Below are 13,563 nucleotides of genomic sequence, written 5' to 3'. Positions count from 1 at the left end.
TGAATTCATTTTCGCGGTATAACATTTAGCGATATGTAACTTTCGCTGTATATTTGATACGATATGATACCTTTTTCATAATTTCATATTGGCTTCTCTCCTTGCCTTATAACGAACAGATTCTTTATTAGTATTCTCTTTCTTTCGCCTTATACCGGATAGATGAGTTTTTTTTTTATAGAAGGCATTATCTCCTACAATCGCAATATTTACAAAACATGATTATTTACAGAACGCATTTTATCATTCTTTCACTTTGTTCCAGACAAGCGAGTTCTTTTGAAGAAGGGACTATCTACCCTCTTTGCCTTATCCTAGGCAAATGTGTTTATTTGAAAAAGGCATTATCATTTCTTTTTTTCAAATACTGGGCGATGCTATCATCTAAAGAAGGCATTATATCCTCCCTGCGCCTAATACTGGGCAGACGCATTCATTTTAAGAAGGCCAAATCATGCCCTTTTGCATTCAACCGGGCAGATGCGTTCATCATACCAAGAGAATGTATCCATATAAAGTAAGCATTATCCGCTCATATCGACTTTTTCCAGCCAGATGCGTCCATTCAAAGAAAGTATTGCCTTCTTTTATTACTTTGTCGTCTTCTTCTTAAATGGCTCTACATTCCATCAGGAACTTGCTCTGTTTTTCAACTTAGTTGTCTATTAGCATTTCCACAGTTATTAATTGAAAGCTTTCCTATGCCCACCAGTTGGATACAATGGATACACTATGTTCAAGAAGCCGAGCATGCTTCCCACCTGAAAGCATCCTAGGCTGAACCGAGAAACGAACTCGAAATCTCTAGATTGGTAATCCTACCCCTACGCCTTTGCTCGCATGGCTAACTGGATATTCATCGATTTGTACCGCACTCAGAAAGGGGGAAGCATTCGGGGAAATGTTACATTCGGGGAATTGTTCCATTCGGGGAAATGATACATTCGCGGAATTGTTATTCGGGGAAATTACATTCGGGGGAATTGCATTCGGGGAATTAGTTTTCGGGGAATTGTCGTACAATCACTATATGCGTCGATAAAAGCAGCGTTTGAAGATACTGCATTGTATAAAAAAGTAGAATATCAAACGGTAATTCCGATTGATAGCGTTTTTGGAAATATTTTCTCTATTTTCGAAATAAAACTCCTGTCCTGTATATACCTTCTGAAGAAATATAAGGCAATGGTGGATGTAAATCCTTGTAAACAAAAATAATTCATTTGCCCAGAATTGAGCAGTGGTGAATGTGATTCCTTCTCTAAAAAAATGCATTACTTGGAATAATGTAATAGTAAATGTGTCCATTTTTTTGTGGGTGTTTCCACAGATAATGAATGTTATTATTCGTTCTTCAATAACATGTATCTGCCCAGAATATGATAATGGGGGATGTGGTCCTTTAAAAGAAGGCATTTTCATGAAGTAAGGAAATGGTATATGTGATCCTTTCTTCAGAAATAGGCGTTAGCTCGAAAAAATGCAAATATGTAATTGAGAATGAGAATAGGGATTAATGTGATCTTTTTTTTTATGCAGGCAAATTTGGCCAGAATAAAGAAAAAATATATAAGATCCCTCCTATAGCGGATTGAATGTCCCTAGTAGCACAATTCGTTATAAACTGATTTACAACAGGTTTGTTGCTCGGGGTTATAATATTTCACCGAAAAACATTTTAACGAATTCATTTTCTCAATATAGCATTAGCAATGTGTAACTTTCGCGGTATGACATTTGATGGATTATATCTTTTTTAGAACGTCGTTTTCCAGAATGTTCTGTTCAGAAAATTGACATTTTCTTAGATAAGTGGTGTAGTATAGCAGCAGTTTTGAAACATATAACTGCTCCATATCAATCCTTTATTATACCTCCTCCGCGCTCCTTTAGCAAACGAATTACCTACTCTTCTTACCTTATTGCGGACAGACATTCTCTTTCGAGACGTCTTATAACAGATAGACGAGTTTATTTAAAGAAGGCATAATCTCCTCCATTTGCATTACACCGGGCAGACGCGATCAGACGCAGACAATACAATTCTTTCACTTTATTCTAGAAGAAACGACTTCATTTAAAGAAGGGACTATTCTATCCTCTTCACCTTATACGGGGCAAATGTGTTCATTTGAGGAAGGCATATCACTTCTTTTCCTCTAATACCGGGCGATGCATTCATCTGAAGAAGGCATTATCTCCTACCGTCGTCTTATACCGGACAGACGCGTTCATTTTAAGAAGACATTCCCATTGCTTTGAACCGAGGATGCGTTCATCATACCAAGCAAACTTATTAATTTAAAGGAAGCATTATCTCCTCACTTTGCCTTATACCGACTAAATGCGTTCATTCAAAGAAGTATTGCAACTTGGGCTGTTTTTCAACTAAGTGTTCTATTATCATGTCCACCGTTATAGAAAGGTTTTCCTTGCCTGCCAGTTGCATGAATGTTTTGTGTAGGAAGTTCAATAAGTACACCATGCACAAGAAGCCGAAAAAACTTCCCATTCTGAAGCATCATAGGCCGAACTGCAATCATACGCCTTTGCTCGCATGGCTTACTAGATACCCATCGCTTTGTGCCGCACTCAAAAAGATGGGAGAAGCATTCGGGGAAATGTTACATTCGGGGAATTGTTACATTCGGGGATTTGTTACATTCGGGGAAATGTTACATTCGGGGAATTGTTATTCGGGGAAATTGCATTCGGGAAAATTGCATTCGGGGAATTGGTTTTCGGGGAATTGTCGTACAATCGTCTTGTATACAACACTTCTGGTTTTTTTTAACAGATCCAGTCAATTTGTTTGTTTCGCAGATGATATGTGTGGGATTTGAGTAAGATGCCTTCAGCGTGTGTTTATAGATCCACACCTCAGCGGGCGAGCAGCAAGCCATAACTCTGCCTCTTCTAGTCAGATCTCCGCATCAATGGAGAGTCGCTGTCACAGAGTTTCGTTCCGGCCATTAAAGGGCTACCCATTTTGGCGATCCTGTCGCTGTCTATTTTTTGGATCCTGTCGCTGATTTCATGAGGAGAGTTGAATTGATGTGATTAAATTGTGAAGAATGATATATTTTAGTTTGAAAAGCACATGGCACGTCTGGCGGACCGTCGAAAAATGATTTTTGGTTTGCAAAATCACAAGACGCGTCTCGAACACCGTCAGAAAATGGTTTGTGGTTTGCACAAGCACAAGGCGCGTCTCGAAGACCGTCGGGAAATGGCTTGAGAGGTACCCCTTCGCACCTTTGCATAAATTGAGGTACCCCCTATTTATTTTTTTGGCTGTTAAATGAAAATAAGATATATGAAAAAAGCAACTAAAAATTAACGGGATATATGACTCTCCATAAAGTTAACTGAAATTTTCACTATTCCGAGCTCTTGGAGAAAAGCTTCCGAGCCTCTTAGAATACGCTTTCGTGCCACTGAAAAGGAGGCTTCCGGCCATCTTGAAAGAGCTTCTCTGCGCCCCTTGAATGTTGGCTTCTGGCCATCTTGAAAGGGCGCCTCTGAGCCCCTTGAATGTTGGCTTCCACGCCTCTAGAAAGATGAACTCTGAGCGCCTTGAAGAGATGTTTCCGGACCTCTTGATAGTAGCCTTCAGAGCTTCTTGAAAGTAGGCTTCTGAGCCTCTCGAAAGTAGGCTTCAAAGCATCTGGTAAGAATGTTTCCGGGCCTCTTAAAAGAAGGCTTCCGGGCCTCTTGAAAATAGGTTTCCGGACCTTTTGAAAGGAAGCTTCCAATCCTCTTGAAAGGAATCCTCCGATCCTATTGAAAGAAGTCCTCCGGGCTGATTAAAAGGAGGCTTTCGAGCAGCGTAATCTTCCGTTCCAATCCTCTTGCAACGAAGCAACTGAGCTTTTCCGAAAAAGCCTTCATTTCCCTCAAATGGAGGCTTTCCAACGTGTAGACTTTAAAAAAAAAATTTTTGGAAAGCCGAATATATTATCTGGAAATTTATCTTGGAATGCACTGACTTAGTACCCATAGCGGGATTACCTGTAGGATCAGATATTTTGGAATTTGCAAAATTAATAAGGTTTTCACAAAGCTATTCGAAAGTTCGAATTTATTATTCATAAGTTTAGTTTGGAGTTATTGGGTAGCAGTACTAATTTACGCGTCTCTCATTTGGGTATGTATAATATCTCAGATTTTGCGAAATTTAAGATAAACGTCATTTGCAAGGCGTTTGCTCGGAAGGTCAACATCAATATGCTGAAGTTCAGATTAATGCTGATCCGGCAATCCGTGTTCGTGCATTAGCTGCCATAGCTGGTCCCGATCGATTGTATCATATGCGGCTTTGAAGTCGATAAATAGATGATGTGTGGGCACGTTGTATTCGCGGCATTTCTGCAGTACTTGGCGAATGGCGAACACCTGGTCCGTGGTGGAGCGTTCGCCCATAAAGCCCGCCTGGTACTGCCCCACGAACTCCCTTGCAATTGGTGCTAGTCGACGGCATAATATTTGGGAGAGTACCTTGTAGGTGGCGTTCAGCAATGTAGGCACGGTAGTCGCTACAATCCAGCTTATCGCCCTTTTTGTAGATGGGACACACGACACCTTCCATCCACTCCTGCGGCAATACTTCCTCCTCCCAAATCTTGGTAATGACCCAGTGCAGCGCTCTAGCCAGTGCCTCACCACCGTGTTTAAATAGTAGTAGTTGGTAGTTGGTCGTTGGTAGTTGGTCAACCCCAGGGGCTTTGTTGTTCTTCAGCCGGCCAATCTCCTCCTGGATCTCCTGGAGATCCGGAGCCGGTAGAATTATGTCCTGCGTGCGTTCTCCCTGTCCATCACCATACCACCATCTTCGTCTGCCACATCGCCATTAAGGTGTTCTTCGTAGTGCTGCCGCCACCTTTGGATATGCTCCCCTTCATCTTATGGAACATTTCCAAGAAGTATGTTTTCCAACATCTTTACGAATTTCCCGAATTGATTATGGTTTTCGGTAAATTTAATAAATTATTTAATGGTTCAAGTAATTATCACAAACTTCTAGGAATGCGAAATCTTTAGAAACAATCATCATAAACTACTTCATTTTTGCATTTTTTTGCAACTGTTAAATTTTTGGATACGAGCTGTCTAGTGACTACATATTCTGCCTTTATTGACAGGAGGTCTGGCAAAGACTACATCACATAATGTGGCATAGACTAAGAACATCCCTTTTCAAGTGAATTCTCGATGTACACTTCTATTTATCTACCCTACAGAATTACCGAAATTGCCTTCCCGTGGTATTGTGGGGATGCAGAGGTTTTTTCAGACTCTAGTAAAAACAATAACTACGTTCCTACATTCTCTCTCCTTTCCCAACTGACTGGCGCCGTTATTGATCTATATATGAGTGCTGCTGAAACGTGTACATCCAGAATAGGTGGTAAATCCCAACCTTTATTCAGATGGATCGTAGCGCAATTTATCCCAATTCTGACCATTGACAAGTACTGTCAGGCTAAGCTAAGCTTTATCCTTGTTTAGATATTCAACTTTTGTTCAATTCGCCTGTCGGTCTGTCTATTCTTATTCAATTTCATAAATTATCTGAGCCTCCCTGAACAAGCAGAAATAATTACGTACTTCCAGCTGATTTTCTACAATCTCAGTACATTATTGAGCACTTTTTGGAATAGAAAAAACATCCTCACAGACTCTTTAGAGAATAGATTTCTCTTTTACAATCCCGTAAACCTCCAAGATTGTCAGTTTGACCTCTGATAAACCTTCAAACCTCTGATTAACATTAAAACGTTTAAACGATATATTTTTTTGAATTCGAATTGAAACAGTATTAGATCTTTTAGTTATCCATTCTTACCATAATCATGTCCTACCCAGGTATTTTCATGCGTAGGACATGTCCTACTTGTCCCATCCATTCCCGACGCCACTGGATTCACACCTCAGCGTGTCAAGCCATGACTCTGCCTCTTCTAGTCAGATCTCCGTGGCGTGCACACGCATCAACGGAGAGTCGCTGACACAGAACTTCGTTCCGGCCATTCAGGACCACACAATATATACTTTGTCTGTCGAACATTTGATAAGGTTGAAGAACTGTACCACCGCCTGAAACGTGAGGCAACAAAAGTTGGACTGTAAAAGTTGCGTAAAAGACAAAGTACATGCTACAGGATCTGTAAAACAGTGTAGACGGGGATATCTTCGAGGTGGTCGAGAAATTCGTCTACCTTGAACCCTTGCTAACGATCGATGATAATGTTAGTTATGAAATACGAAGAGGCATTATCTCCCGAGCAGCACACATGTTGTGCATAGATCACAGTAGCTTATGTATGACCCGATTTAGTCACAATTAGGTTGCTGTAACCAGTTTCATTAGACTCGTGCTGCTGGGGCTGTGGATATCGGACTACCTACGGGTTTCAGAAGAAACTGCGGCCAAAAAAGATTCATACCCGCCTCAAATGTATCATGTACATAATGTATCACCTGTCTGTGGTGATGGTTTGCGTGGGAGTGCCATCAGATTGGACTAAACGACGTTTGAATTTTTGTTTACAAAATCACATACGTCCTAAGTTCTAGAGAATTGTAGATTCAGTGATCTGTTTACTTGCAAGCTAAATAAATGAAAATGAATGTATCGGAGCGAATCACTAACGTTAATGCTAAACTTAAGAACCCGGTTTGAATGAGCACTCAATGATTATAAGTTTGTATGAAATCAAATAGACAAAGTGTAGAAAAAAAAGTGTTTTCATGAATGAAATTTGTAATCTGTAATCTGTGTTATGCTTCCACTAAGATTTCAAACATATTTCCAAAAATCATTTTTCCAGAGAAATTTTATAACGTTAAAAAAATGTTTATTGTGATATGCTACCAGCCCTGGAGCACATGGAACAGAAGTAATTCTTACTTTTTTTCAATTCGTAAATCCGATTCGAATACATGCAAATCAAAGAAGGCGAATAAAAGTTCATTTATCACACTTACCAGCCATGTTTTGTTTTGCTGCACCGTTGGCTGTTTTCCCTGTGTTCCTTGTGGTTGAGCTGCAAGCCTATCCCAATTCTGGCAGACTGCCTGCCAGTCCTAGCTGCTACAGCCGATCCGTATTGACTGCTAGGATGGTATTCCTCCCCCTGATAATTCGATTTCCCAACAGGGCAGACTGAACGTCGCCCCTGTTTTTTCGCCTTTGTTTCTTCGTCACTCCGCGGCTACGTTTTCGATTCCAAACTCACGTCCGTTAATCCACATTTTCAGGACATCTTCATTCACTGTTTTGTGCCTATTTGCAGGCAACTGCACCTTCGCAAACACTATTTTTCAGCACCTGTGACTACACAAAGCTGTTTTCCTGTTTTCTCCTATACCTTCACTGAAGGACCAAAATTACTGAATGTAGTAGGTTTTATCACAAACGAGACACTCACAAGACTGGATGTTTGGATGCTCTCTTCCTCGCGAATCTGTGCTGGGTCTGCGATGGATAAAAATGTGTTGTGATATCAGAGTTCGCCAACGGTGGCCACGCGACTGCGCGCCTTCGAATGTTTCTCACTATCCTCCGCACGTAGCACAATCATCCCTCCACCTTACCCACCACACATTGTCTCGTGATGCACAAATCCGTTATCGTAATATATCTTGGTTCAGTTCTTTTTCGTTTCGCTAGGCATGATGTAGGAGAGCAATAAATTGTGTTTGGGGATGAAATACATTTTAAATGTTGAAGTAATTGATGTCTGTTAAAATTCCTAGTTTTTTTGTCTGAGCTTCAGGATCAAGATTGTCCTCAGAATCTAAATACACAGGATTCTGTTTTTACACGATTTTTTTTGCTTGTATTTTTGATCGTGTGACTTCAATTTGCCACCAAAAACTTTGCAACATGTTTCAAAAAATCCTAAATAATTCAAAGAAAATTTACATGGTAATTAACATGCGTTAAACATTTGGGATGGGTGCAAAATTAAGAAAATGTAAATCGTGTTAAAACAGAATCCAGTATATTCTTTGCGGAAAACATTTTCTGAATTTAAGTGTAAGGAACTTAAAAGCTAATAATTTAAAATGTTACCTATTTTTTGAATAGTGGATTGGAAAATTGGTCAGAATTTGTCAAAAAGACTCTGAAATCAATTTTTCTGTTATGATTCATTTCCGTTCTTAGATTCGAGCCTTAGGTGACACTGTGTGCCGATAGAGAACAGCCACTGAGAGGAGAACACTCCCAATACAACGCACCCTCTGTTATCCGTGTTGTTGGTTCGCTCGTTCGTTCACACATGATACCGTTGCGTTCGTTGGGTTGGTTTTTGGGTGGTAGGTACGCGTGTCGATTATCCGCGTTACGACGGCAACGACGATGACGACACTGTTTCAGCCTGCAGAGGCTCTGTTGCACGCACCCGCGCACCAAAAAACATCCATTTATTGGTGGACAACGTAAGCGCTGTTGTGTTGTCGTTGTGTAGAGTCCTACCAAATCTCAACCGACCAAGGGGTGGAGGCGGAAAATACGCGACGCAAGCACTCAAACACGCTTCAATCAATCTGGGTCGCTGTATTGCCACTTTCGATAGAGAGGGTGGAAAATTCATTCATCGGAAAAGCGAGATAACGAGCTATTGACTCCTGGCGCCGTCTGCAGTAATTGTGTGGAATACGTGTGATGTAAAAAAGACATCATTTCGATTATTTCTGATTATCAGAGACATCTTGTGTAATATCAAGAAAATGTATAAGACCATATCAGAGCCGTGGTTTTTCGTTGATAGTTCGATTGTACGACAATTCCCCGAGAACCAATTCCAAAAAAAATCACAATAACAAAGTAAAAAAAAAATCCCCGAATGCAATTTTCCCGAATGGAACAATTCCCCGAATACTTCCCTTTTAGATTTCAGTGCGGTACAAATCAATGGGTATCCAGTTAGCCATGCGAGCAAAGGCGTAGGGGTAGGATTACCAATCTAGAGATTGCGAGTTCATGCGGGCTTGACGATCCCTCCCCAGGCCATCTGCGAGTTGTGGGGCTTGCTTAGGATGTGGTGAGGTTTGACAGTGGGCCCTGTTAAATTCCTATAAAAAGCTGCATGTATCCGCAAGTAGGCTCCACCAACACGACGAAGTACATGATAGGAAGAGGATCAAGAGAAGACAATGTGAGCCACCCACCGCGAGTTTGCATCGGTGGTGACGAAATCGAGGTGGTAGAAGAATTTGTGTACTTGGGCTCACTGGTGACTGCCGAAAATGATACCAGCAGAGAAGTTCGGAGACGCATAGTGGCTGGAAATCGTACGTACTTTGTGTTGGCCATAGGAAGGGAACCCCCTCACAAAGAATAACAACTAGAGTTCCCTCTCTACACCACGGCAGGCTACTGACTGATACTTCTGCCAGTAGCTGCAGTTCTCTTTATTCAACAATAGGTATCTACAATACATTCATAACAATATTCCTTAATCTACACCTTAGTGTGCACGCCTCGCAACTCTCCTGGCTCCTTCTAACACCGAGCCTCTCGTCCAGAGCTTCTCCTCGCCGAAACAATTCCTCCTGGCCCAATCCGTTGCCCGTACAAATGGCCTCTATCCGACGTTTGCACAACACCCTCTGTTGACCAGCTCCTGAATGTTCCGACGCTCCTCCTGGACGCTGACCAGCCAGCATCCTACCGAAAGTTCCCACCTCCTGATGAATTCCGTCCGGCGCTACCCAAGACTTACGTGGCTGATCCATGATCCCACTGCGCCACGCGACTTATGCGTCCGATCCATGATCCCACTGCGATAACGTCGACGGCCATAACACCCCACTAAGATGGAGAACGGGAATCGTTCCTGGGCCCATAACCTATTGACCAGAGAAGGAAACCCTCTCACAAAGAATAACAACTAGAATAACAACTGATATTCCAACACTTTGGACTCCGCAAGACGCTCCGATCGAATAGAGTTTGCCGCCGTACCAAACTGACAATCTACAAAACGCTCATTGGACCGGTAGTCCTCTACGGACACGAGACCTGGACGACGCTCGTGGAGGACCAACGCGCACTCGGAGTTTTCGAAAGGAAAGTGCTGCGTACCATCTATGGTGGGGTGCAGATGGCGGACGGTACGTGGAGGAGGCGAATGAACCACGAGTTGCATCAGCTGTTGGGAGAACCATCCATCTTTACACCGCGAAAATCGGACGACTGCGGTGGGCCGGGCACGTAGCCAGAATGTCGGACAGCAATCCGGTGAAAATGGTTCTCGACAACGATCCGACGGGAACAAGAAGGCGAGGTGCACAGCGGGCAAGGTGGATCGATCAGGTGGAGGACGATTTGCGGACCCTCCGCAGACTGCGTGGTTGGCGAAGTGCAGCCATGGACCGAGCTGAATGGAGAAGACTTTTATGTGCAGCACAGGCCACTTCGGCCTTAGTCTGGTGATAAATAAATCTGCCCGGTAAAGCAAAAAAGCAAGATATGGCTTTCCTAAAAGGGGAAGGGTCATTTGGCCGAAACCCATTCGGCCGAAAGCCATTTGGCCGAATGCCACTAGGCCGAACAAGCCATTAGGCCGAAACCCATCTGGCCGAAAGTCATTTGGCCGAAAGGGTCGTTTGACCGAAAGGGTCGTTTGGCCGAAAGGGTCGTTTGGCCGAAATGGTCGTTTGGCCGAATGGGTCATTTGGCCGAAAGGGTCATTAGGCTAAAAGGGTCATTTAGCCGAAAGGGTCGTTTGGCCGAAAGGGTCATTAGGCCGAAAGCGTCATTTGACCAAAAGGGTCATTTAGCCGAAAGGGTAATTTGGCCGAAAGGATCAGTTCGCCGAAAGGGTCATTTGACCGAAAGGGTCGTTTGGCCGAATGGGTCATTTGCCCAACGAGGTCATTTGGCCGAAAGAGTCGTTTGGACGAATGGGTCATTTGGCCGAACAGGACATTTGGCCGATTTGGTCATTCAGCCGAATAGTTTATTGAAAAGTGAGAAATTAGGGATGAGAAGAGAGACATCTCACTACTCACTTTGCGTTCCTCTTTTTTAACAGTGAGAAGTGATAAATGAAGAGTGAAAAGTGAGACGTCTCACTTCTCACTCCTCATTTAACACTTCTCGCTACAAAAACAGGGTGGCGCAAAGTGAGTAGTGAGACGTCTCCAATCAGTGCCTGTTTTGAACCAATCAGTGAAAACCAATCAGTGCCTGTTTTGTCGTGTTTCTGTTCAGTAAGCAGATAGTTGGTGCGGTCGAGTAAGTAAATAATTGGTGCGCGATCGGACATGTTTTAGGTAGGATGCAGAACAATCTTAAAATCCGAGTTTTTGGTTCTGTTTTAACCTTCGGTGAATAAGTGTGCGGTTGAACGGTTGTATATGATCCGGGTTACTTTGTCCTGCTTTGGACGGTTCGTAAGTAAATTGATAAATATATTTTATTAATTTTTCAGCATATACTGTTATTGTCAAACGCTCTATATTGTCGAAGAGAGCTCCCTATTATTTACCTTACCCACTAACAATAATTTGCCTTCCCGAGACATCTATGAAGGTAGTATGGGTTCCCTGCATCTTCACTAGTAGATGTTGAACTAATATTCCTTCCCTTCCTTCTGTGATTGTAAGAACGTGGTCAGGTATACAACTGCTGCTATATAGGAAAAGGTATCAATCCCAAGTACCAATTTGCGACAATATACAGTTCAATCAAAGTTAATTGCCTATTTCCGGGGATTAAACCACCCGACTTGGACGTTAATTTACAATGTTATGAAAACTCATATGTGAATATGTACGTTATGTGGAAGATATTGATTTGGAAAATGTATTGGAGGTAACCACTTTCCCTTCGATGGGACTCGAACCCATGACCCTACAGTACGCTAGACTGGTGCTTTAACCAACTAAGCTACGAAGGACCTCCGTCGGCCTTCGCAACCTAGCGGCTACTGAACGAGCTCGAGATTCCCAAATTGGACGCATAGTCAAATCACTCACAATCCATTTTCTCAAGCCAATACTTCCACATGTGTATAGTACACGTCCACATTAGAGGAGCGTGAGTATTTAGAATGTCTGGTGGCTGTACACATTCTTCATCAGCAACTGTACTGATCAAGTGAGGTTGTGTAAGCTATTTGCCAGTCGGTCGTCAAGCTCAGACCCGACCGCATTGCGTAGGCAAGAGCACGCAACTCAGGTTCAGTTCAATCAAAGTTAATTGCCTATTTTCAGGGATTAAACCACCCGACTTGGACGTTAATTTACAATGTTATGAAAACTCATATGTGAATATGTACGTTATGTGGAAGATATTGATTTGGAAAATGTATTGGAGGTAACCACTTTCCCTCCGATGGGACTCGAACCCATGACCCTACAGTACGCTATACTGGTGCTTTAACCAACTAAGCTACGAAGGACCTCCGTCGGCCTTCGCAACCGTACTATGCTAAATGACCTATTAGGCCAAATGTCCTATTCGGCCAAATAACCCATTCGGCCAAATGACCCATTCGGCCAAATGACCGATTCAACCAAACGACTCATTCGGCCAAACGACCCTTTCGAAAAAATGACACTTTCGGTCAAACAACCCTTTCGGCCGAATGACCATTTCGGCCAAATGACCCTTTCGGCCAAACGACCCTTTCGGCCAAACGTCCCATTCGGCCATTTGGTCTGTTCGGCCAAACGGTATATTCGGCCAAACAACTTTCGGCCTAGTGGCATTCGCCCAAATGGTTTTCGGCCGAATGGGTTTCGGTCAAATGACCCTTCCTTTTCTAAAATGCCTAGTATAAGGCGTGCTTTAGATGATAGCATTGTCCAGTTTTAGGGGAAAGGAAGCGATAATGCCTTTTTCAATTGAACGCATTTGCCTGGTATAAGGCAAAGAGGGTAGATAGTCCTTTCTTCAAACGAACTTGTTTGTCTGGAATAAAGTGAAAGAATGAGAACTAAACGCACATCTCTATAGAATAAACCTGGTGAATAGCAACCTTTGTAGGTGCGGAGCCGGTTACGATGACATCGATACGTAGTTTGGTATTGCTTGGAAAATGACGCCTCGCGAAAGCAACTATTGGATACCCTTGTGCTGCCGTAATCTGAAAAAGTGACATATACGCCATTTTTCAAAAATGGTGTTAACGAGTACTAAACATCGAGCTCTTTAACAGAAAAATGGAAAACATGCATGTTGTAAAATGGCTGTTACGTCACTTTTCCAGATTACGGCAGTGTGGCCCAAAGTAAACAAACCTTTAGGGAAGTACGAGGTGTTATGGGAGATCGCGATGTGGTCCCGTATGGAAGCGCAAAGTTGGGTGGATTGAACTACCTTTTGGGTAGTTTAGTTCTTCCGTGTGAATCAGTTTATGCCTTGGGGGTCCCATACACGCTCCAACATGTTGTACAACTTTGACTCCGCCCCCAGAAAATTTGGTTCGATCTGTTCGACTGTCCAACAGTCGTACAACTTGTCCACTGACGGTCCTACTTTACTCCGACCTAACCAAATTTCCTGGGGGCGGAGTCAAAGTTGTACAACATGTCGGAGCGTGTAAA

The 13,563-nt window shown here is 42.7% G+C and overlaps 1 protein-coding gene across 10 annotated transcripts in view; it reads right to left on the bottom strand.

Moving 5' to 3' along the window:
- The window catches only part of LOC134206237 (septin-4), an 87,359-nt gene that overhangs the window by 20,793 nt on the left and 53,003 nt on the right, over nt 1-13,563 (bottom strand). For 4 of the 10 annotated variants that reach the window (XM_062681931.1, XM_062681932.1, XM_062681936.1 and 1 more), the window contains exon 2: nt 6,988-7,375. The exons of 1 other annotated variant lie outside the window; for it this stretch is intronic. In XM_062681931.1, the coding sequence (XP_062537915.1) occupies nt 6,988-6,994 (7 nt within the window). In that variant the 5' untranslated portion in view covers nt 6,995-7,375. Of the gene's footprint in view, nt 1-6,987; nt 7,582-13,563 lie in introns of those variants that run through there. 5 more of the 10 variants (XM_062681935.1, XM_062681938.1, XM_062681937.1 and 2 more) reach the window with 4 other exon arrangements.

Source organism: Armigeres subalbatus, chromosome 1, assembly GCF_024139115.2.
Source record: "Armigeres subalbatus isolate Guangzhou_Male chromosome 1, GZ_Asu_2, whole genome shotgun sequence".
NCBI classification, from domain to species: domain Eukaryota; kingdom Metazoa; phylum Arthropoda; class Insecta; order Diptera; family Culicidae; genus Armigeres; species Armigeres subalbatus.
This window is presented reverse-complemented; position numbering and strand designations above follow the sequence as displayed.